Here is a 26,211-nt window from a genome sequence, read left to right as displayed (position 1 = left end):
CTGCTTTAGCTGAACTGAGAAATCAGTGGTAGCAATAATGATTTCATATAGGGCTACCAGTAAATAAATATGGACATGATAAAGAGATACATAGCCAGTCAGTCAATAAAAACTTATAAAGCTCCTATTATGTGCTAGGCACTGGGGATATAGAAAGAGGCAAAAGACAGTCCCTGTTCTGAAGAAGCTCACAATCTAATGGGGGTGACAAAAGTAAACAAATATGTACAAACAAGCTACATATAGGATAGAATAATTGAGAGGGAAAGCACTAGGATTAAGGAGGTTTGGGAAAGGGTTCCTGTAGAAGATGGGATTTCAGGGGCAGCTAGGTGGTGCAGTGGATAGAGCACCAGCCCTGAAGTCAGGAGGACCTGAGTTCACATCTGACCTCAGACCAAACATTTGACACTTACTAGCTGTGTGACCCTGGACTAGTCACTTAACCCCAACTCCCCCCCCAAAAAAAAAGGGAAGAAGAAGAAGAAGAAGAAGAAGAAGAAGAAGAAGAGAAGAAGAAGAAGAAGAAGAAGAAGAAGAAGAAGAAGAAGAAGAAGAAGAAGAAGAAGAAGAAGAAGAAGAAGAAGAAGAAGAAGAAGAAGAAGAAGAAGAAGAAGAAGAAGAAGAAGAAGAGACTTGAGGGAAACCAGGAAAGCCAGGAGGTAGAGATAAAGGGGGAAGAGCTTTCCAGACATGGTGGACAATCCTTAGAGCTATAGTACCTTAAAGGTACTATAATGAATCAATATCAATATTTTATGCACCCGAGAGGATATCATATCTAAGAATTAAAAGGAAAAATTAGGTGAAATGGAGAAATAGATAACAAAATTATAATGGTTGGGGGACCTTATGTACCCTTTTCAGACCTAGACAAACCCAACTAAAAATATACAAGAATAGGAGCAACTCTTTTCACGGCAGTCAACAATGCAATGCTAAGAGGTGATATCCTATTCAAGAAAGGCTAAACAAATGTTGGTATATGAATTTTAATGGATTATTATTATGTAATAAGAAAATAGATAATATACATTTTCAGAGGAAATTAGGAAGATTTTTATGAATTTATAAAGAGCAAAGTGAGAAGAACTGGAATAGTTTATACAGTGATAACAATTAAAGCAAAAAAACAATGTGAAAGAATTCTGGTCAATACAATGATAAACCACAAATCCAAAAGAATGATGATAAAATATGCCACTCACCTCCTGCCAGAGAGGTACTGAACTTGAAATGAAGAAAGTTATATTTTTGGACGTGGCCAATGCAGGAATTTGTTTTGTTGGCCTATGCATATAAAGTATCGAGAGCTTTACTGGGGGTTGGATATTTTCCCCCCATTTGCTCAATATAGGTTGTGAGGTAGTGAGATTTTTTTTTTAAGAAAAGGAAAAGAATCAAAGGATATTTATGCTATTGCATTTTTATTTCAATATAATTTACTGTTGCACAGTGGTGTTGTTCTGGATTAAAACAATAGAATCCAGATTCCAGATTAAAAAAAAAATTATGCCAAAAACTCAGATGACATGAAGAAGATAGGGAATAAGTTTTTACTTAGTAGCTTACTATGCCCCCTTGACTCTTAAAAGGACCATATTATTTGTGAATATGTTTATGAATATATGGTTAGACATGTTTTTATACAGCTTTGTCCTTAAAAGGACAGTATTTCCATGGTTTAGAGAGCTGACACTTTGGGTTTCTCTCCTGTGTGAGTTCTCCAATGTTTAATGTTCGATGAGGTGTCACTGAAAACTCTACCACATTCGTTGTTTATAGGGTTTTTCCCCCCAGTGTGGATTCATTAATAACAAATAAAGTATGTATTGTGGCTAAAGGTTTTGTTGTATTCATATAGTTTCACTCCTCTTTGGACCCTCTGATTATGGGGAATGCATAAGTTTGTACTAAAAGCTTTGGCTTTATTTTATATTTATAAGGCTTTTCTCCAGCATGAATTCTCTAATGTTGAATGAGATGATCTGTCACTGAAAACTTTCCTACATTCATTACATTCTTGTAGTTTCTCTGTAGTATTATCTAGAGATTGAACAAAAGATTAATTTGTTCTTACATAAATATATTACATAGACAGATTCCTCTCCAGTATGAATTGTTTGCTGTATAATGTGTTACTGTTGTCAGCCTTCCCACATACTTTATATTCATAGTGTCTAAAATATGAATTTTCTGGTGGCCAAGAAAATATAGAGGGGTGCTGAAGGCTTTCCCACATTGGCCGCATTTAGATTTTTCTCCAGTATATATTCTATGAAGCTAAACAAGGGATGATCTGTCATTAAAGGCACATATTCCTTCTGAAAGCCTTCTCATATTCATTGCATTCATAGGGTTTCTCTCTCAAATGAATTTTTTGATATTCAGTGTTTCTGTTCAAAGGCATTTCCATATTCATTACATTTTCCAATGTAATGTTAAATAAGAAATGAGCTATTGTTGATGGCTCTGCCACATTAATAACATTCATAAGACTTCTTTCCAGTGTGGATTCTGTAACAAGTACTGAGCTGTTATTGAAAGATTTGCCACACACATTCCATTTATGAGAATTCCTTCTTCTTTTTTTTTGGCAAGGCAATCAGGGTTAAGTTCCTTGCCTAGGGTCACACAGTTAGGAAGTGTCAAGTGTCTGAGGCTGGATTTGAACTCAGGGCCTCCTGACTCCAAGGGCAGTGCCCTATCTATTGCACCACCCAGCTGCCCCAATGAGAATTTTTTTTAAAAAACAATTTATTCATTTTTAGTTTTCAGCATTCACTTCCGTAAGATTTTGTTTTAAATTTTCTCCCCCTTCCTCTCCTCTCTGAGAATTCTTTAAGTATAGATTCTCTGATATTATCACATGTTCTCTGCCTAAAGGCCTTCCCATGGTTACTACACTGTTAGTTTTTCATGATTATTAATGTTCTGATGTGTGGTAAGGAATGAGCTGTCACTGAAGGCTTCTCCTACATTCGCTACATTTATATGATATCTCCTTTAGATGCTGAAGAAAAGTATGAATGGATGCTAACAGTTCTGCTACATGCATTAAATTCATAGGTTTTTTCTCATAACATGAACTCTCTGATGCTTACTTAGGCTTAAGTATTAAGGGATTTCTTACATTCATTACATTCAAAAGATTTCTAGGATGATTTTCTGATGTTTGCCAAGGGATATCACTTAAGGTTTTGCTACACTTGGTCTTAAGGTTTCTCCATAGTGTATTTTGTTTGATGCTTACTGAGAAATATGATATGACTAAAATGCTGTGGTACATGTCACATTTATGATTTCTGGTGCCACCTGTCTGATGTTAAAACTAAGGTGTGTAGTCTAGGTAAATGTCTTGCCATGTTCATTACATTTATAGGGTTTTTCTATTGTATGAATTCTCAGATGTTTAGTAAAGAATGGGTTATCATGAAACACTCTGACACATTCATTGCATTCATAGTTTCTCCTCAGTATAAACTCTGATACTGAAGAAAGTATGAGTAGGTCCTGAAATCTTTTGCCACATTCATTACATTTATGGGGTCTCTCTTCAATATGAAGTCTCTGATGTTGAGTAAAGGGTGTTCTCCAGGTGAAGGCCTTCCTATATTTATAGGGTTCCCATATTTGTAGAGTTTTTTCTTTCAGTATGTATTCTGTGATGTTGGATAAGGTTTGAGTAGTAACTGAAGGTTTTTCTTCAATAGTCTGCTTCATGAGTTGGACCTGTCTAAAGAGCATCTTTATTTTTTAAAATAAATTGGTTTCTATACCCTTAAAGAAAGCTTGGAAAGAAGTCCACTCCTTATTCCTACCTATGCAATTCTAGTATTAAGGAAAGCAATTCAATTCACTTAAAGTCAACAATCTAATCATCAATTTCCCTAACCCTAGTAAGACTCACATATTATTTCTGATGTTTTATCACCAAAAAATGATGCAAAAATGTTTGGTAGAAGACCTGAACTATAAATTTAGGCAATTAAAAAACATTCCGTGATGTAAAAATGCTCATTAGACATATAAGTGTTAAATGAATCATTAAGCAAATTGATCATAAAAAGAACTGCTATCAGAAGAACTGATGTAAAACCTCTTGTTCTCTATGCTAGGGAATATACTATCACAAAAAGATATACAGTGGAGAAAGGGACGAGGAAGCAGCAGCATATTTCTCAATCAAGTACACCAAACAAAATCATAGCTAGTACTATTTTTCACAGGCTATTTGAATATGGGATAATTCCAAATGAAACTTTTTCATTTACTAAATTCCTAGGATCACACTTCACTATGAAGTCTCTGATATCTGACCAGGGATGATCTGTGCTTGAAGACATTCCCACACTCATTACATATTTAAGGTTTCTTTCTTGTATGGGTTCTCTGATGTCGAGTAAGATGTACACGCAAGCTGAAGGCTTTTCCACATTCATTACATTCATAAGGTTTCTCACCAGTATGAGTTCTGTAATGTAGGGTAAGGTCGGCACGTCGAATGAAGCCTTTCCCACACTTACTACATTTATAGGGCTTCTCACCAGTATGAATCCTTTCGTGTTTGTTAAAAGATGACCTATCAGAAAATGCTTTTCTGCATTCACTACATTCATAGGGTTTCTCTCCAGTATGAATTCTCTGATGTTGAGTTAGGTTTGTACTATATCTGAAGGCTTTCCCACATTCGCTACATTTATAGGGTTTCTCTCCAGTATGAATTCTCCCATGTTGAGTACATTCTGCCTTCTGACTAAAAGTTTTCTCACATTCACTACATTTATAGGGTTTCTCTCCAGTATGAATTCTCTGATGTTGAGTTAGCTGTGTACTCCATCTGAAAGCTTTCCCACATTCTTTGCATTCATAAGGTTTCTCCCCAGTATGAATTCTTTTATGTCGATTAAGACCTGTCTTTTGGTTGAAAGCTTTTTCACATTCATTACATTTATAAGGTTTCTCTCCAGTATGGATTCTCTGGTGTTGTATAAGGAGTGTAGTATTTCTGAAAGCTTTTTCACAGACATTACATTCAAAGGGTTTCTCATTAGTATGGACTCTAGAATGTTTTTTAAGGAGTGCACTCCTACTGAAAATTTTCCTACATTCAGTACATTCATAAGACTTCTTTGGTATACAGCCTTTCTGATGACTTATTAAGTATGAATTACAATTAAAAGTTTTCCCACATATATCATATTTATGGTATCTCTCTTTAGTGGGAACACTTTGCTCCATAACACGGATTGAGTCCAGATGAAACTGATTACTTTCAGGGTTTTTCTTCCCAGGTAGGATTTTATTTGGGGCAACTCTCATTTGTTTTATATATTTCTCATATATTTCTTGTGGGATGCCAAAGTGGTCTTCAAATCTCCAGGTTTCACATGACTTAGAATAACATATATTATTCCTTGTGAATCTTTCTACCTCTACCTTCTGGAATGATTCCTCTTCAGAAATGTTTTGCTTTGGAGTTAACTTCCTGGTTTCAGGTGTGATCTCCCAGTCTGAAAGAAAGAAAAATGTAACTCTGTCTTGTTGGTTAGGTTATGAGAAATAAAACCACCAAAGTGAGAACAGAAGAATGAAAATGGTAATAATGAGTATAATGATCTAATAATCTTCAAATATGGACTCAGAAACTGAGGAAAGGATGGAAAAGGGGAGGAAGGGTAAGTGAGAAAAGGGTAATCTCTCTTCCTTTTAGGTTCATTCAATCTACATTTATTACCCAATGAAGATTCTGGTAGCTGTTCTTTATCAACCTTCAGGACACTTGCCTTCCTTCTTTCTCTCTCTCTCTCCTCCACAACTCCTACTGTGAAACTAGGGGACTGTGACATACATATTGATACTCCCTCAGGCACTCTAACTTCCCATTTTTAAATTTACTTATTTTCCATGATCTACTCCTTAACTTTAACTCAGCTACACCGAGATCTCCATACCTTTGATCTTGCCATTACCTAAGTATTCTACAGTTACCCCTTCCACATCATGACTTTCCCCATCACAGTTTCGATATATTGAAGGCTGGCATAAGAAATTAAATGGGAGTTTTGTGGAAGCCACAGATGACATGCAAGTGCCAGCAGAAAACACAGGAAAAAGTTGAGAAACCCAGAAATGCATAAAATATATGTATAGTATTATATAATATCAACATATTGTATCTTCTAATACCATAATACTTCAGACTTCCCTGATATGAGGGCCAAAACATTTTATGCAGATATTCCAAATTGTGGGGTCACCATGCCCCTAATCCCCATGATGTGGAAGAGATAACTATTTTCAGGTACTCTGAACTTTTACCATTCCATTTTTCCCTCTCCCTCATGACCCCTAACCCCATCCTTTATCTTTGCTCTGACTTCTAATCCCTCTGCTCCTCAAATTCTTTCCCAGCCTTTCACCCCTGTACAAGCTATACTCTCCTCCCTTCCCCATCCTGACCCCTTGGTGAACCAGTTCAACTCTGCACTAGACTTTTCTTTTCTTGAATCCCTAGCTTCCTTATCTTATCACCAGTCCTGTTCTGCCAAGGCCTCCCCTCCCAACCCCCCCTCCCCCCCCACCCCAGATTACTCCCATCATTCTCTGCTTTTGTTCTTATTCAAGTACTGGAATGAATGAAACTGGAGCAAATCATGAAACTGTGTTGACAGGGTCTAATGCAAAATTATGTTACACAGTTTGAACAGGACCCTCTCTGCAGTAAAGCAATAATTTTATGTGTCCTTTTATATGAATTAATTTACTTTTCCACTTATTAGAGCAGTTTTTCCAAACCTTTTCATCCTTTCTCAAACTTCACATACCTCTCCCCCAATCTTACTCTCTCAGTTGAGAAATTTGCCTCATGTTTCACTGAAAAAATTAAGGCCCCTCATCTAGAACTCCTAATAACTAACTGGATATCAGAGGTGAGAGAGAGAAAAGTGAACCCAAAGAAATGAACACAGGAAACCACAAACATGCTGGTGTCATAGACAGTGATGAGGATTTAGGAGGAAAGATAAGTTCTGTTTTGAACATACTGAGTTTAAAATGTCTATTGGACATCTCATTTGAGATGTCTGAAAAGCAGTTAGAGATGTGAGTCTGGAGATTAGCAGACAGTCTGGGGCAGAATAGGTAGATTTGAGAATAATCAGCATAGAGATGCTAATTAAATCCAGGGGAGCTGATGAAATGACCAAACAAAGTTGTATATAGAGAGAAGAGGGCCCAGAACCCTGAGGGACACCTATGGTTAGAGGATGTGATCTGTAAGAGGATCCAGCAAAGGAAACTGAAGTGGAGGGTCTGGTTGGTAGAAAGAGAATCAGGAGATAGTGGTGTTCCAAAAACCTAGGGAGAAGAGAATATCAAGGAGGAGAAATGATCAACAGTGTCAAAGGCTATAGAAAACAGGTACACTAATGTACTACTGGTGGAACGGTAAACTCATCCAGCTATTATAGAAATCAGTTTGAAACTATGCTCCCAAAGATATTAAACTCTGCATACCCTTTCCCCCAGTGATCTCTCTACTAGTTCTATACCACAAAGATATCAATTAAAGAGGAAAAGGATCCATGCATACAAACATTTGTAGTAACTCTTTTTGCGGTGGCAAAGAATTAGAAACTGAGAGGTACTCATTAATTGGAGGAATGGATGAACAAGTTAGGATATATGAACGTGATGGAATACTATTATGCTATAAGAAATGATGAAGGGTATTGTTTTAATTTAATTTTTTTGTTAGGCAGTGGGGTTAAGTGACTTGCCCAGGGTCACACAGCTAGTAAGTGTTATGTGTCTGAGGCCGGATTTGAACTCAGGTCGTCCTGAATCCAGGGCCAGTGCTCTATCCACTGCGCCACCTAGCTGTCCCCTGCTGAAGAGTATCATTTTAGAGAAACCTGGTTGGTCTTATATGAAATGATCCAGAGTGAAATGAATAGGAAAAAAAATAACAAACCACTTATACAAGGGCAACAATACATACAAAGACAAACAACTTTGAAAGACTTAAGAAATCTGATCAATGCTATGACCAATTGATTGTCAACCTCCATTCTCAACGAGGACCAAAATGACCTCACTACGTTAGTGTCAAGTTACAGTGTATCCGACTGTGGCTGATCAGGCTGATATGAACTCAGAATGTTCTATCACAGGTCAGGCACAAATAGTCCATATGAACATTGGGGGTGCTTTACTCATAGAGCACAGCACCTTCTCTAATGAGTGCATACCACACTGGGTGGTCCTATGCCAGTGTCTTTCATGTCTTGCAATCAATTCCAAAGTTTTTAAGAGAGATCTTGAGAGTATCCTTGTGTCACTTTTTCTGACCACCATGTGAGCACTTGCCTTGTGTGATTTCTCTGTAAAATAGTTTTTTAGGTAAGCATACGTTTGGCATTCAAATAACATGGCCAGCCCATCAGAGTTGCACTCTCTGCAGTAGAGTTTGAATGCTTGGAGGTTTAGTTCAAGAAAGGACCTCAGCGTGCAGTACCCTAAACTGCCAGATGCTCTTCAGAATCCTCCTAAAACAATTCAAATGGAAGAGATTCAGTTTTCCTGGACTGGCACTGGTATACTGTCCAGGTTTCACAGGCATACAACAAGGTCAGCACAATGGCTCTGTAGACCTTCAGTTTGGTAGTCAGTCTAATACTTCTCTCCCACACTTTCCTTTAGAGCCTCCCAAATACTAAACTAGCTCTGGCAATGCATGCATCAACCTCATCATCAATGTGTACATCCCTGGAAAGTATACTGCCAAGGTAAGTGAACTTTTCCATGTAACCAATAGTTTCATGTATGGATGGTGTAGTGCCGGCTGGTGGAGCACCTATGTTTTCTTGGTGTTAACTGTAAGGCCAAAATTAACACAAGCAGCAGAAAATCGATCCTATTTTGTTGCATCTCAGCTTCTGAGGCTGCATTGAGTGCACAATCATCTGCAAACTAAAAAACATGCACCAATGCTCCCTCCATTTTAATCTTGGCTTGTAGCCTTTCTGAGTTGAATAATTTACCATCTGTCCAATAGCTGACCTTGATGACATGCTTGTCCTCATTGAAGGTATTTGACAACATGGCTGAAAACATCATGCTAAGAAAAAGCATAGGAGCAAGCACACAGCCTTGTTTCACTCCACTGGTGCCTGGGAAAGTGCAAGAGCATTGCCCATTACCCAAACCTGGGCAAACATGCTATCATGAAACTGGCATACGATACTGATGAACTTCTTTGGACAATCAAATTTTGACATCATTTTCCATAAGCCCTTGCAATGGACACTATCAAAGGCCTTGGTCAAACTGACATGTACAGACCTCTCTGTTCTGCTCCTGGCATTTCTACTGGAGTTGTCAGGCAAGTTGCTCAGCCCTTTCTGAAGCTACACTGGCTCTCAAGCAAACGAGCATCTTCCAGCTGAGAGATCAGCCTGTTAAGGAGGACTCTGGCAAGAATCTTGCAGCAATGACTGAGAGAAACCTCCTGTGATTGCCACAGGAAAATCCATTTCCTTTACCTTTATAGAGATGAACAATGGAGGCATCCTTGAATTCCTGGTGGATAACCTCCTCTTGCCAAATAATCTGGAAAATTTTAGTCAGCTTTTGTATGAGCAGTGAACCCTACCTTATAAATCTCAGCTGGAATAGAATCAGCACCAGGTACTTTGCCAAGGGAGAGGAGCCTAATGGACTTCAAAACTTCTTTTTCAGTTGGAAATTTGTCTAGAGAGGGATTGACTTCAACTTGATGTAAAGTCAATGGCTTTAGCATTGATTGATGAGGGTCTGTTGAGAATACTATGGAAGTGTTCAGCCCATTTCTCTAGGATCATGTCCTTCTCACTAATCAATGTGGCTCCATCAGCACGGAGTAGTTGAAATGCACCATATGTCTTTGGCCCATAAACAGCCTTCAGGGAATCATAAAAGTGCTTTGGATTGTTACTATCACAGTAAAACTGAAATTCAGGGGGCAGCTAGGTGGCGCAGTGGATAGAGCACTGGCCCTGGAATCGGGAGGACCTGAGTTCAAATGTGACCTCAGGCATATAACACTCACTAGCTGTGTGACTCTGGGTAAATCACTTAACCTCAATTGTCTCACACAAAAACAAAAACCCCAAACTGAAATTCATCTACCTTCTTACTGAGCCAATAATCCTGCTTCTCTTTATGCTGCCTGCTTGTACTTTACTTCTGATGGAGTTAAATGCTGCCTTCTTAGAGACGGATGAACTATCCTGCTGGTAAACCCTAGAGAGTTCTTGTTTTGCTTTTAGCAGCTTCTGCATTTCCCCATCTTGTGTGTGTGTGTGTGTGTGTGTGTGTGTGTGTGTGTGCGCTTCAGCTGCAGGATGGGATCCCCGCCTGCTGAGGTAAATAGGCCATGTTGGGTAAACAGACAATTTTTAGGGTATCTTTTCTAGCCCCTTCCTCATACCAGGAGGTGAGCAGTGAGGTCCTTAAAAGGCTGCTCAGATACTTAGGGGGCTGCTGAATCTCACCTCTGCTTCCAGCGAGAAAACGACCATATGGCCTGGGCCACCTGTGTGCAAGGTTGTGACAATAGCTCCCAGTGTATCTGCACCTACTGCCTTGTCACTTGTCTGTCTTGGCCACAGGACTGAGAGGTAAAAATGGTAAAATGGTATGGGTGACATTTTTTGATTCGTGCATAAATTGGATTTAAGTAAGGCAGAGTTGCATTAAATGGTCAGCCTCATTCTCTCGTCCAGTTGTCACAATCCAGTGGCAGGATAGAGTCAAGATGACTGATGATGGCTCAAGATGCCGTAGATGACCTTGGTGTTTTCAATATTTAACCAAGCCCTAAGCACTCCACAACACCTACTTCAGCTGCCTTCATGGCTGTTGGAACAAACTGCTCTCACTCGTCCCTTCCACCAGATGTCTTCCCATGCTTGGGGTAGACACCCCCCTATCTTACCAAAGGGTTTGAGACCTCTTGGTTACTTTCAACCTGGTTTTTAGCCTGTCTGCCAAAATTGTTTATTGGAGTGTGGCCACTGTGCATGCTACAGCTTCTTAGAGCCACAAGTGAGAGTTAGATGGATCAGGTAGAAAGGTGGAAAGCAGCCCTGAAAAGGGCTTGGCAGCTCCCACATCAGAGGTATTAGTCTTCCCTGAACACACCCTACACCATATGACCAATTACAATTCTAGTGAACTCATGATGAAACATGCTACCTACCTCCTGATATAAAAGTGATGGACTCAGAATGTAGATTAAAGACTTTTTTTGGGGGAGGGGAGGGCAAGGCAGAACATGGCCAATACAGGAATTTGCTTGTAACATAGCTGTAAGAGAGGTTTTGATTTTCTTGCTTTCTCAACTTGCAGAGGTAGATGAGAAGGAAAGAAGGTAGCTCTTCATAAAGATAAAACAACAACTTATCAACAATTACATCTGTCCAAAAATTAAACAAGCTACCTCACAAGGTACATGTAATGAAAGTCCCTGAAAAATTATACAGCCTTGCCTGAACATCTCTGAAGAAGTTATAGAGCCACTTCTCTCCTTATCCCTGAATATATAAAAAAAATGTAAGATTTTACCTCAGCCTAGTAAATTTAAAAAAAAAAAGTCTCTTAGAATACTGAAGGCCCTAAACATGGACTACCTATTTCATTGTCTAGTTTTCTGTTTGATATTTGTTTTCTTTTACTTTTGCCATTCTTGCACTGGGTGAGAATTTGGACTAGATGACTTCTAAGATGTCTTTCAACTCTAAGATAATTTCATCATATTATAGAAACATACAAGCTCAGGGTATTTGAGTGAATTTGTGCCAAATGACATTAGTCTTATCTGCAGGCCTAGATGGCCTGAAAGAAAATTACAAAAACAAGTCTACAATCTCTTTTGACTTACTTATAGTGATTCATCTCCTTGGATCTTTCTCACTCACCTGAGAAGGTACCTCTTGGGATTTCTGTCTCTGCAATCCAAGGTTCTTTTCCTTGCTCCAATTGGGATATCAAATCTGGTTTACAAACTTGATGTCCTGCTCACAGGGAAAAGAAACAAAGGACTTGAGTATTTGTGCTGGGGGAAAAAATCATCCTTGGATTAAGTTCTAACTCTTTGCTCCTTAGGGCCTCTGAAGGATGAGAAAGTGGAATATCATGGACAGCACAACAAAGCTATCTATTTTATACTCTAAGAAGCGAACTTTCACCTGGAAAGAAGAAACAAGAATACCCTATTTTTGTGTCCAAAGTGAATTAGGATTTTCTGATCATTTATCCCCAAGTCCCTACATAGATAAATGCTTTATAGTGAGAAGTTTTGTACCATTTATCCCACTTAATGACTTATGAAACAAAATGACCCTGTCACACAGGAAAACCACACTTACCCACTGAGACCAGGTTTCTATAGTTCTCCAGCATTACATCCTTATACAGATATCTCTGACCAGGATCCAATTGCCTCCACTCTTCCTGGGTAAAGTCCACAGCCACATCCTTGAATGTCAATGATTCCTGAAATGCCAAATACATTCCTGCTCAACCTACCACTCACCATTCATTTATATGGCCTTGAAGAGAGCTGCTGGTGATTGAAGAGGACAGGATTGCATACGCTGATAATTTTCAGAGATGTCACTACTCCAAGTAAAGTATATTATTTCCTGATTGCATACTATGTGGCTAGAACCATCTCTGACTAAATAGGTGGTACAAAAGAGGTAAAATACATGGTCACTGTCCTTGATGAAGGTATGGTTTTGCCACAGAGGAAAGCAGACGTGGCGCAATTGGAATATGGTACAGTGATAAGTTATGTGATACAGAAAGTAAGTACACATGAGTCCAGAGTGGAAGAGAAGCAAGTGAAGACCTCACGGAAGAATTATAAAGCCTTCAAATCTGAAGGGATTGTGAAGGTTATCTCACAAACCACCCTTCTAATGGATGATTATTTATGCTCTACAACCCCTCTGACCTCCGATGATATGAAATCATCTAATCTCAATGTGAACACATTAAAGGAGTCACTCCTTCAAAAGCTGCCCCATCCATTTTCATGCACGTTAGGGTCTTGCTTCTATTGAGCTGCAGCCTGACTCCTTATAATTCCTACTCACTGTTTGTAGTTCTTCCATCTGAAACAAAATGAGTAAGTCACATTCACATTTTATGTAACAGTCCTACAATTGTTTGAAGGTAGCTAATCAAAATTACCTATTTTACATTTTGTAATGCTCTCTCTATTTTCTTTGGTCTCTACACAGAGATTCCCAAATCTATATATCCAACTCTAATCTCCTCCCTAACTCCATCTGAATTTCCTGAACCCTACCTCCGCCATCAACTGCCTATTTCTTGATACATTGTTCTGTATGCATCTCAAAGGGCAGCTAGATGGCACAGTGGATGACCTGAATTCAAATCTGACCTCAGACACTGACTAGCTGTGTGACCCTAGGCAAGTCACTTAACTTTGTTTGCCTCAGTTCCTAATCTGTAAAATGAGTTGGAGAAAGAAATGTCAAAACACTCTAGTATTTTTGCCAAGAAAAATACCAAATGGGATTGTGGAGAGTTGGACATGACCAAAACAACTCAGTAACAACAAAGGCATGTGAAAGTGATTGTGATGGCAGAGGATAGAGTGGAGAGGAAGACTGAGCTAGGCATTGAAGTCATTAAATAAGTTTGGAGATTGGCCAAGGTCTCCTACTGCATCCTGGGCCATCTCCAGTTGTCCTGATCTATATCTGGCTACTGGACCCAGATGGCTCTGGAGGAGAAAGTGAGGCTGATGACTTTGCACAGCCCTCCCTCACTCAAATCCAATTCAATTGCAAGTCATGGCATCATCTTCCTAATGTCATGGTCCTCTTTCAGAATGAAGGACAAACCATAAACCAAAACAATGTAGAGATGGTACTTATTCCCAAGACAATAGATAAGATCTCCAAGAGAGTATGTATAGAAAGAGAGGAAAAAAACAAAAGGCAGAGCTCTGAAAAACAGCCACATTGAGGGGGCAGGTCATATGGATCATGGTCCAGTAAAAGATACTAAGAAGGAGCAGTCAAACAGGCAGGAGAACCAGGAGAGAAGAGGGTCAAATAAAATGTGGACTGAGGAAAGGCTACTGAATTTAGCAGTTAAAAGATTTAGGAGGATAGACCACTGAGGAAAGAGGTGTTGTGGATTCCTGGAAATCAGTAACTGTACAGGGTCTCATGGCAAATTCTGTGCCAGAGCCATTCTGTGTAGTTAATCCCAAACAATCCCAGTGAAGCATGGAAATCTTTTTAGAATAAAATTCTGACGATATGAACAGAAACAATTCTGATAAGGAGGGAGAGCTATTTTTAGAAAAAGTCCAATGTGAATGCAAAGCAACTCATTGGCCAATTTAAACATAAAAAAGAAATGTATTAAAAAAAAAGGAAAAAAGTACAAAATTGAAGACAAATACAAAAGTATGTCATTGTTCTCTGACAACTGTGTTAGGAATGCTATAATACAGAATAAACTGCGACTATTGAGGAATTCCAAGGACAATAAGAAGGACTCTTTGGCTATATTGTTGAAAATAGCATGTTCAAAGAAGGCATGGGATCTCAGCTTCAGGTGGATGGCATGACAATAATGGATAGAAAGTAGAATTACTCAACTCTTATACTGCTTTTGTTTTCTCTGCCAAGAAAAGTCTTTGGACTGGACAAGACAGTACAAAAATACTTAAAGATAGTTGAAACCCAATACAACAAGATAGATAATTAGCTGCCCTTGATGAGGTCAAGTCACTAGACCTAGACAAATAACATTCCCAAATTCTAAAGGAAACAACAGATGTGGTAACTGAGGGGCAGTTCATGATCTTTTAAACAGTGGTAAGGTGTCACAGAGTTCATAAGCAAAAATGTTGTTTTGATTTTTGAAAAAGGGGAGAAAGTGGAGTATGTAACTTCAGGCCAGGGATCTTGAATTTAACTCTTGACAAAATTCTAGTACATTATTAAAGAGATAGTTGTAAATATTTAGAAAAGAAAACAGTGATCACACCAAAATAGTCAGTATAATATGGCTTTATCAAGAATAATTCATTCCAAACTAACCAAATTTCCCTTTGTAATTGTGTTTCTAAACTGGTAGATTAAAGGGATGCTATATCTTTAGGTTGGATCCAAGATTTTCATTGATGGGTACATGATGACTTGGAAGGTCTCTAGTGGAGGGTCTCAAGGGTTTGTCCTTGGCCTTGTGCTGTTTACCATTTTTATCAGTGACTTAAAAACAAAAAAGTCACAATCACAAGATGTGAGAGGCATAGCTGGATAACTGCCTTGTTTGAAACATATCTGGAGGGGTTTGTGGACTACAAGTTCAATATGAATTAACAGTGTGATATGGTGCCAAAAAATGTAATGGGACTTTAAGCTGCACTGAAATGTCTTGTATCATTATGGATAATGGAAGAATTTAGGGCCAAAGAAACTATAAAGAGCATTGTAAAATGTAAAATAGATAATTTTAATTATATAAAATTAAAAAGTTTTTGCATAAAAGAAACCAATGCAACCCAAATTAAAAGGAAAGAAAAAAACTTGGAAAAAATTTTTGCAACAAATATCTCTGATAAAGGCCTCATTTCTCAAATACATAGAGAGCTGAGTCACATTTATAAAAATAAAATTGTGCTCAAAGGATATGAACAGGCAGTTTTCAACAACGAAATCAAAGCTATCTATAATTATATGAAAAAATGCTCTAAATCACTATTGATTAGGGAAATGCAAATTAAAACAACTCTGAGGTACTACCTCACACCTATCAGATTGGCTAATATGACATAAAAGGAAAATGATAAGTGCTGAATGTGATGTGGGAAAACTGGAACATTAATGCATTGTTGGTGGAGCTGTGAACTGATCTAACCATTTTGGAGAGCAATTTGAAACTATGCCCAAAGGGCTATAAAACTGTGTATACAGTTTTGCATACAGCAATACCACTGCTAGGTCTATATCCCAAAGACATTAAAAAAAGGGAAAAGGACCTATATGTACAAATATATTTATAGCAGCTCATTTTGTGGTGGCTAAGAATTGAAATCGAAAGGATTCCTATCAGTTAAGGAATGGCTGAAAAAATTATGTTATATGATTGTGATGGAATATTATTGTGCTATAAGAAATTACAAGCATGATGACTTCAGAAAAACCTGGAAAGATTTACATGAACTAATGCAAAATGAAGTGAGCAGAACCAGGAGAACATTGTATAGAGTGACAGCAACACTGTATGAAGAACTGTTAATGACTTAGCTATTCTCAGAAATACAATGATCTCAGACAACCCCAAAGGACTCATGACAAAGCATGCTATCTGCCCTCAGAGAAAGAACTGATACTGTCTGAATATAGACAGAAGCATGCTGTCTTTCTTTCTTCCTTTCTTTCAGTTTTCTTGTACAAAATGACTAATATGGATATTTTACATGATTGCACATGTATAACCAATATCAGACTGTTTGCTGTTTGGGGTGGGGAGGGGAGTGAGGAATAGAATTTGCAACTCAAAACTTTAAAAACATGTTAAAAACTGTTTTAACATGTAATTGGGGGGAAAAATAAACTATATTAAAAAAAGGTGGGGGGAGAGGAAGAGATGTGTTGTATCTAGGTCTAGGCTGAAGATAATTTTGCTGATTTCTGCTGTGGTCAATGTGTCATATCTAGAAGGAGGCAGATGGCAGTTCTGCTGTCCTTTGCTCCAGCCAGAACATATCTGGAATACTGTATTCAGTTTTGGACAGCCCATTTTAGGAAGGGTCACCACTAAGGCTGGAGATTGTTTAGAGAAGAGCAAACAAGAAGGTAGAGGGCCTTAAGATTATGTGATATAAGGATCCATGGAAGGAACTGGGTTCTGTAGATTTAAAATGAGAGAATTTGATAGAGGCATGATAGCTGCCTTCATATATTTATAAGATTGCCATACATAAAAAGGACTTATTTTTCCTGGGTCTAAAGGTCAGAACCAGGAATAAAAAGTAGAACTTGCAAAGAGGCAAATTTCAGCTTGATGTAAGAAAATACTATGAATTTAAAATGTCCAAAAGTAGAATGAACTGCCTTAGGGGTCAACAGGTTCCCTTTTATTAAAGGTCTTTGGGCAATGGCTGGATAACCGGTTTTTTTGGTTAATTTTAATTATTTTATTTTTAATTTATGTAATAAAACAAGCATTTCTGTAACAGCATAATTTTAAAAAGGTGATTGCACATGAAACTGCAAATCTGTTATGTACAACTTGCTATTCCTTTTAAATATATAAAGTTGGAAATTTTTTTTCCTTTTTTTTCCTTCTCCCTTCCTCTCCCCCTGTGCGCCCCCCCCAGATGGCTACCATTAGACATACATATGTAAAATCACCCTCTACATATGACCACTTATTAAGAATTTGTAGAGGACTCGATGACCTCTGAAGCCCTTTCAAAAGTCTACATAATTAACTAGCCATCACTTTTCTTGTGATCCCAAGTCTGCATCACCAACTGCCTAGACATCTCCTTTTGGATAAAGGTATCTCAAACTCAGTATGTACAAAAGTGAACTCATTCCCTATCCCTAAACTTACTCTTCCTCCAAACATCCCAGTTGCTGTCAGGGGCACTATTATTCTTCTAGCCACCTAGATTCAGAACCTTAGCACAAGCTTTAACTCTTCAATATCTCTTCTCTCCCTACATCCAAAAAGTTATGTAACTCCACAACTTCTTTCTTCCTCTTCTCCTCACTCTCCCATCCCTAACCATGCTCCATACTGCTGCCAAATATGTATGCCAAAGCAAATGCATATGCCTAAAGAACTGGAGCTATTCCCCCACATTCAAGAATCTTCAGTGATTCTCTATTGCCACTAGGATAAACTAGGAAATCTTTTGTCCTTTAAAGCCCTTCAAAATCTGACTTCAATCTATCTTTCCATTTACTTCACAGTACTCTCCTTCATCAAGTCTATGTTCCAGCCAAACTGGTTTACTCATCATTCCCTGAATACTACCTCATCTCCCAATTCCATGACTTTGCAAACTCTCCCATTCCTGGAATGCTCTCCTCCTCCTCATCTCTACCTCTTGCAATCCCAACTCCCTTTTAAGACAGCTCATATGCTTCCTCCTACATGAGGCCTTTCTTAAGGCTCCCTACTCCCTAGGTGTTAGTTACCGTCTCATTACAAAATTAGATGTACTTCTTTGCATACAATTTGTATTTACTTAGCTATGTACGTATGATAGTTTCCCTCTCCTCCCCTCCCACTCTCACCTTAGACTATAAACTTATTGAGATTAGGGACTGTTCAGTTTTTGTCTTTGTATCCCCAGGACCTGGCAAAAGGCCCTTATATTGCAAGTGGTTAATAATACATTTATACTGAATTGAATTACGACAGATGAAAACAAAAATGGACAAATCCCAGCCTCCCCACCTCTCAGCTGATAGTGTTTTCCTCTTCAAAGTTATCTTGTATATTGCTTATATATCCTTATATATCATGTTTCCCATGATAGAATGTAAGCTCCATGAGGGCAGGGACTACTTATTATTTTTTATGTGTAGTCCCATGCCTAGCACAAGCACTTAATAAATACTTGTTGACTGATTATACATATATACATAACGAGTATGTATACACAAACAAATATGTATTTAAAATAATATAAAAATTGCCTCTTTTGAACATAGGGTCACAGATTTATACCTGGAAGGGGTCTTAATGGTCACCTAGTTCAACTTCCCCATTCTACAAATGAGAAATACATTAAATAACTTAGCCAAGGTCACACAGGGAGTAAGCAGGATAGCTAGGATTTGAACCCAAATCTTTAGATGCAAATTCAGTACTCTTTCTACCGCATTATTCTCAAATGTAACAACACCTTGTTATTCCAATATTAATTGCTGAATGCCTACAGGTCAGTGTTTTCCAAAGCTAATTTTGCCAGTGAACACATTTGTATCTGAAATATATTATGAAACTGATAAGTACAGGTCTAATTTTGTGGGTATGAAAGCATGGAAAAATCTCAGGACAAAAGGGATAGGAGAAAATTTGGAGCAGAAAGAGGAAATTTAAGATTACTTTTATGCAAAAAATTTCACAAGAATGTGATACTTTCACATAATTCTATTGTCCCATTTTCTAGATATATAACTATAGAAATCTCCATTGAATTTTTGGGTTTGTTTTAAATTCATTGCAGCTGATTATGAAAAGATATTCACTAGCTTAATGCTGAACACCATTTTCATGGAATATTCATTCATGAATTATGAATCACTGAGCAGGATATATTACAGTGAAGTTCCCTAGGCTATCTTAGGAAATACAATGAACTACAAATCTTGCTTTCTCCCAAAGCCAAAAGATACTAGCTCCTCTGAGTAATATGATTTTATGACAATGACACATAAATGTGAAAGGTGCCCTATGACAGTTAAACTAATTAGGCAAGTACCATGATATTTGGCTTATTATGGACGAAAAAGCCACAAAAGGTCATATTGAATACTTAAGCTTCCCTGGCATAAATTACCCAAGCATTTGATTTTCTTGTCAAAAAATGTATAAATCAGAAGATTCAAAGAAAATACCAATCAATTCCAAACTCAAGCTTCTATGAATGGTGCCTCTAGACCCAGCCATCCTATTAGACAGTAAATTAGACAGGATTCCCCAGAACAAGCACAGCACAAAGACTTCTTTTGGTGAAAACTTTTTCACATATGCCATGTTTCGATCACTATTTATGTACTGTAACACCAACTTTAAACAGTCATATCCATCTTTACTACCAAGATCCTCATTCTGTCAGTTGACCAGTGTAGAAGATTTGGACTTAACTTTGACTCTTTCCCATCTTTCATAACCTTTACTGAATAAATTCTTTTTTTTTAAAAATAGTTTTCTCTTCCAATATATCATCACAGCTCCTCTTAACAAATGCTTTTCTTTGTCAGGAAAAATTCCAAATTCCACAATCTGGTATTCGAGGTCCACTACAATATGGCTCTTATTATAGAGCCAACTTGTTTCCCCCCATTTCCTACCCTTCACTGCAGTGAAGCTAGTCTTCTTCAGTACTTTTTTTTTTTTTGGAGCTAGGCAATGGAGTTAAGTGACTTGTCCAGGGTCACACAGCTAGTAAGTGTTACGTGTCCAGGGCTGGATTTGAACTCAAGTCCTCCTGAATCTAGGGCCAGTACTCTATCCACTGTGCCACCTAGCTGCCCCTTCTTCAGTACTTCTTACAGATGATATTTCAGCTCTAATCTTTTGTCTGTGACACCCTATAACTATCTAAATCTTATCCATCAAGTTCAGTTCTAGTCTCACTTCTCTCAGAAAATCTCTTCATCCTACCTTTACCTTGGCCCTGACTTATATGCATACTTGGATCATTTAACTTTTTCAAGTGTATTAAAAATAAGTATTTGATTTCATGTGACTATCTTTCCAATGAGCCCATAAGGCCTTTAAGGACAAAGATTATGTCTTCTACTTTGTTTTGTTCACAGAATATAGTAAGACTGAACAACCTGCTGAATGGTTGGATGGTAAGCACAGGAGGAAAAGGTTGCTGAAGAATGACACCAGACAAACTGGGAACACTTCCAGTCCATTGGGGTCAAACAATTGGGGCTCAAGTTCCTTAACAGGACTTGGTTAGGCAGAATAGCTTGAGGACAAAGGAAAGAAACGTTTTTACTCTTTGAAACTAGAGATATAGCATTTCAGGAGAGAGAAAGCCCAACTTACCTGGGATCTGGCAGTCAGCAGCCCAGAGTTCATTCTTTCCTGCTCAGTGTTCTCCTGTTGGGGAAGGGCCAAGTCTTGAGAATGCAAAGCTAGGGAAAAGAAAGAAGCCATGAGAGATAGCCTCTTGTCTTGTGGTGCTCTCTTACTATGCTAGAAATTCTTACAGAAGATTTGGGTGTGATGCTCCATTGACAACACTGAACACTTTTTGAAGGAATACGGAGATCAAAAGAAAGTCTAAATTCCATCTCCATCTTGGATAGAAATGAAGGTCCACTGACATCACTGTCTGGGTCTCAGACTCTATTTTTTTATGCTATTAGGGTCTAGGTGTTACATCTACTGTCTACCCGTGAAATGAAAGATCACCTCCAAAGACAACTGTGATCACTCAAGGTGTAGTTCTGAAATTTTTTATTAATGGGAAGCCCACTCCATGTACAGCATCAGTGAAAGCCAAAGCATTCTGTTGTATAATTTCCTATCTGTATTCACAATCTTACAAATTCCCATTCTTTCCCAGCCTGCATTAGGGGAGGAAGACTAAATTACAATTCATTAGAATATCACACCTTCAACTCCATAAAGAATGTAGAGTGAGAAATGTAGGGCTAGGTCTACTTCAGCCTCCACCATGAATTTGTTACTTCATTTACTGGGCAAGTATTCTAAGAGAAGAGGTAATTCCACATGGAAAAAAATGTAATATTTTCTATAGGGGTAAGGTTCTGGCAATTGGTACCAGGTATTGTCCTTTCCTTCTTCTCTGTAATACTCACCTTTCTCCTCAAGTATTTAGATCAAATTCTTCAAAGTCACCCACTCCTCACTGGGTTCTCAATATTCCAAAGTCACCCCAGTACTGTATTACCCAGGCAGGATGGTCAGGAATTGTTCTGGCAACAGATACAACAGGACATGCTCCTTGTTCTAGGTTCTGCTCTGACACTTTGGCCGAAAGTTTCAGGTCCGGGCTTCTCCATTTGGGATAGAGATTCCAAGTCTCCAAGGCCTAAAAGTTCAGATGTAACGTCACTTCATTCTGGTGTTCAGATCTCAGTAGGGAACCCTACTTCTAGTGCCAAGCCTGGACATCTGTAGAACTGCTGCAGGACTGAAGGGAACAAAGAGAAGATGGAGTCAGCAAAAGGGATCTAGCAGACTTGGTCATAGGTTAAGCCCTAAAGATTTTTATTTGTTTAGGAAACTGGTAAGGGATACCTACTATTTTCAACTCCTTGTGCCAGCTGCTGTATAGGATAGAAGGATGAATAAAACAAAGTCTCTAACCTTGAAGAGTTTAAGATCCAGAATAATGGTAGGGGACAGCATAAAATGCTGAGCAGTCAATATATATACATCTTACCCTGCCATTATAACACTTCACAAATTGGCTTCATTAAAGCTTTCTAGCTGTAATTCATATGACAGCATTGGAATGGAAATGACATGCTCTACATTTGAACAATACTAGACCATTCCCCAATCCTTTTCTTAGATTGCCCTTCCCTTCCCTGAGCATTTACTAATACTACAATCAAAGTCTGGACCTGGATTGAACTCCTAACCCCCAACTTCACTTACTGAAGCCCCTCTTTTCCTTCAAGGCACTGCAGGGATGCCATCCTGGACTCACCCAACATGTCCAACTGTTTGTAATCTCTCCGTCCTCAAATTTAACATGGCACGCAGCCTGAACCTTTCCATCGCACCTATCCAATTAATCCTTCATGTAAGAGCTTCGTGGATACATGTCTTTTCTTCCCTAATGATGGGGAGGGAGGTCCATGTTTTATTGGGGATCTTTGAATCCCCAATGTCTACCACAGTGACGTACACAGAGTAGATTATTAATAGTTATTGCTGACACAGAACCAGGGGAATCTTCTGAACTCCTTTACACAAACACACACAGGAGAGCTCTTGTCTTTCTACGTGTAACATACGCATGCCCAACAATAGCCCTGATGGCGTGCTAGCCTCCCGGCCCTTAGTCCCTTCCCGAATCGGCCCCGTTAGGGTTCAGGGTGCAGTGAGGAAATGGGTTCCGGTGACCAAATAACTGAAATTGGGCTCCAGGACTGACCTGACCTCAGATAAAGAACTGATTCCGGGCCAAAGAACCAATCTCCGCGTCGAGGCTGCGCGCCTTCTTTAGCCACCTAGGAATCGGGGCGGGGCCCGCGCCCTGGGAACGTCAGGACTACCACACCCAGAATGCACCGCTTCAGTTTTTTTTTTAAAGCAGGTTCCGCTCATTCGTTTTCCACAGGTCTTGCGGGTTCGCATGGCCGAATTCTTGAACCCTTTCCCTGCACGCGGGAGACCCGTCCGAACTCTGTACCGAGAGTACATGGAAGCCAAAAAACTAAACCCTGCTCTGTCTTCTAGGTAGTGAGCGACCTTTCGACAAGGATAGGTCCTGGTCCCTCTTTACCATCCTGTCATATATCACGGCATGTTTCCATGGCAGTGGCTGCAACACACCCTTTCCGGTTCTCTGGGCCAGGACCCAGAGAATGGTTTATTTATTTATTTCTTACAGTGTTACTAGTGGGAGCCCGGATCCTCTAGAATTTGAACTGGGGAAAGAGGCGGGCCATCAGGAGGCGGGGCCCAGGGAACCAATACCCTAGAAGGAACCAGAGAAGGGCGGGGCTAGCGTTGTAAGAAGCCATTGGGGCGGGGCCAAGTTTAAAAGGGGGCGGTTAGCCAGGTTCGGAGTTGGACGGACTTGAGTTAGGACTTCAGTTAAAACAGAAACCTGGATGTGTCAGATCTAATAGGGTCTCTCTGTAAGGAGAAATTGATTAGTTTTCCGAAAGTCTTTTAGGTGTGTGAGAGGACCCATGAAATATACCTTATATAGACTTTTCAAAGAGTTTTGACAAGGTGGGTTTTAAAAAAAAATTTTCTTTTAAGGGCAGTGAGGCATTAATTTAGGAGAGAAGATACTTTATTTTGGAGGTGGGGGACTTTTAGGGAACTGGCATAATAAATACATTACCCTTAGTTGCTTCTGCTCCTCTGATTGGAGGGAGGAACAAAAATTTCCTCCCAAAGCCTCTGGCTGTTCAGTTGGTTTCAACTCCACCATCATCATCAAGCCTCTCCCCCTTTCAGCTTCCTTTTGTATATTGTCTTTTCTGTTAAATTGTACACTCCTTGAGGGTAAGGGCTATCTTCTTATTTGTATTCCCAGTTAGCACAGTGCCAGATATTTATTTCATTGTATTGTGCAGGAAACAAAAATTTGGAATAAACAGATTTATTTGAAGAGAAAAGTAAATAAAAGGAGCACCCCAGGCCTAGAGTAGAGACTTGAAATTTAACATTTTTAAACCCAAATCCCTCTGGCTTTCATAGAATGACCAATAATATTCCCCAGCCCAAGCCTAGTGGCCCATGGTTTAGGTCTTAAAATGAATGTAAATAGCATTTGTTTTCTGTTAGGCCCAGAAACTCCAAGGGTGTTCCCCTCCCAGATTGATATTTTTGTGATGGTAAGTTGAGCCATCTTTTGTCTCAATTCTTACCTAGCTTTTAGTCATTGAATGCATGTTACCTCAAATAAACTGAAACCTGGGAAAGATCTTAATTTAGAAAAGCCAAAGTCACTCACTGCATTGTGGGCCATTGCTATTTGTCTTGACTTTTGTCCTGCCGCTGGACTCTGATGACTCTAGAGGAGAAGGAGACTGACAACTTTGTACCCTGCTTCATTTAAATCCATTTCTTGGGCAAATCAAGACATTAACCTTGTGATGTTACCCGAGCCATCATTCTTCCAAACTTTCCTATTTCTGTCTGACATCATCATTCTTCCAGTCTCCTAGGTTTGTAAACTCAACATTATCCTTAATTCTTTACTCTCTCACCCCCATATTTACAATCACTTGCCAAATGTTACAGTTTCTACCTGTGTAACATTTCTCTCATCTTGTTCCTTCTCTGTAACTCATGTAGCCATTACTTTTTTTCAAGTTTCAAGTCTTGTCCCACTCCAATTTATCCTCTACACATTTGCCAAAGTAATGTTCCTCAAGCACAGATCTGACCATGTCATTCTCCTCTTCAATAATCTCCAGTGACTCCCTATCACCTCAAGGATAGGAAGGAGCCAGGTACATTCATGTTCATAATTTGTTAAGCCATTCCCCAGTTTATGGGCATCAAGTTTGTTTCTAATTCTTGGCTATCACAAAAAGTGCCCCTATAAATATTTTGGTATATTTGGAGACTTTCTTTTTCTTATTGGGTTCCTTGAAGTTTATGCCTAGTAATAGACTTTCTAGTTAAAAAAAATAGACATTTTAGTAATTTTATTTGCATAATTCCAAATCACCGGTGTGCTTATCTTCCCATAAGCCCTCCAACATTGCCTAGTCCTATCTTTTTGTTAGGTTTGCCAAGCTGTAGGGTATTAGGTAAAACCTCATAGTTGTTTTGATTATTCTTATTATTAGTGATTTGGAACATTTTTTCTTGCGGTTGCTAGTAGATTGCTATTCTTTTGAGAACTGTGCATATTCTTTGCTTATCTATTAGACAATGGCTTATAGTTTTATATATATATATATATATATATACATGTATATACACACACACAAACACATACACATTCATACTCACATATACACACACATATGTTAAATGTTTATGTATCTTGGATACCAAACTCTTTTCAGAGAAGTTGGATATTAATTTTGTTTTTCCATTTGATTGCTTCTCTTCTTATTCTCAGTACCTCAGTTTTGTTTGGGTAGACGTTTCTCAGTTTCGTATAATCTACATTATCTATTTTATCTTTTGTTTTTGTTTCTAACAGTTGTTTATTAAGAATACATCTTGCACCACTGCTGTGAGAGATATATCATCTTCCTCTCTTCTAATTTTTTAATAATCTGATCTTTAATATTTAAGATCATATATTCATTTTGAATGTATTATGGAATATGGAATGATATGTTGATCTAAGACTAATTTCTGACATTACATTCAGATTTTTCCAGCAGTTTTAATGGAGTGTTTTCCTGGTAACTTAGGTTTTCTAGTATGAAAGACTAGAATATTGAGTTCCACTTTTCTTCTAATCCCTTCCTCCCTACCCTTGTCTAGTTTGTTCCATAGATCCACTGATACACATACACACACATTATCAATACCAGACAGTTTTTTTGACCGCTGCTTTATAATATAGTTTGAGTTCTTGGAAGTGTTATTCCTCCATTGTTCCTACCTCTTTTCATTATTTCCCTTGATCTTCTAACTTTTTATTTTTCCAAATGAATTTATTATTTTATTGAGTTCTATAAAGTATGCCTTTGATAATTTGATTTTCTAGCATTAAAACTATAAATTAATTTTGGTAGT

At 38.5% G+C, this 26,211-nt stretch overlaps 1 protein-coding gene and 1 long non-coding RNA gene across 2 annotated transcripts in view; one reads left to right on the top strand and one right to left on the bottom strand.

Moving 5' to 3' along the window:
• LOC144455916 (uncharacterized) overlaps positions 1–17,365 on the top strand; it is a 31,024-nt gene extending 13,659 nt beyond the window's left edge. The window contains exons 2-3 of the long non-coding RNA XR_013484771.1: positions 8,704–8,789; positions 12,148–17,365. This is a non-coding gene — a long non-coding RNA (uncharacterized LOC144455916). The remainder of the gene's footprint in view (positions 1–8,703; positions 8,790–12,147) is intronic.
• The window catches only part of LOC110207376 (uncharacterized), a 50,518-nt gene extending 27,486 nt beyond the window's left edge, over positions 1–23,032 (bottom strand). The window contains exons 1-6 of the mRNA XM_020984985.2: positions 22,925–23,032; positions 21,618–21,952; positions 20,839–20,927; positions 12,411–12,537; positions 11,961–12,056; positions 4,512–5,513 (exon numbers count right to left, since the gene is read on the bottom strand). Coding sequence (XP_020840644.2) covers positions 4,512–5,513; positions 11,961–12,056; positions 12,411–12,537; positions 20,839–20,871 — 1,258 coding nt within the window. The 5' untranslated portion in view covers positions 20,872–20,927; positions 21,618–21,952; positions 22,925–23,032. The remainder of the gene's footprint in view (positions 1–4,511; positions 5,514–11,960; positions 12,057–12,410; positions 12,538–20,838; positions 20,928–21,617; positions 21,953–22,924) is intronic.
• Positions 23,033–26,211: the final 3,179 nt, after the last annotated feature.

Source organism: Phascolarctos cinereus, unplaced genomic scaffold (genome assembly GCF_003287225.1).
Source record: "Phascolarctos cinereus isolate Bilbo 61053 unplaced genomic scaffold, phaCin_HiC Scaffold_2;HRSCAF=192, whole genome shotgun sequence".
NCBI lineage: Eukaryota > Metazoa > Chordata > Mammalia > Diprotodontia > Phascolarctidae > Phascolarctos > Phascolarctos cinereus.
The sequence above is the reverse complement of the archived record's forward strand: the minus strand, read 5'-3'. Positions and strand labels throughout refer to the sequence as shown.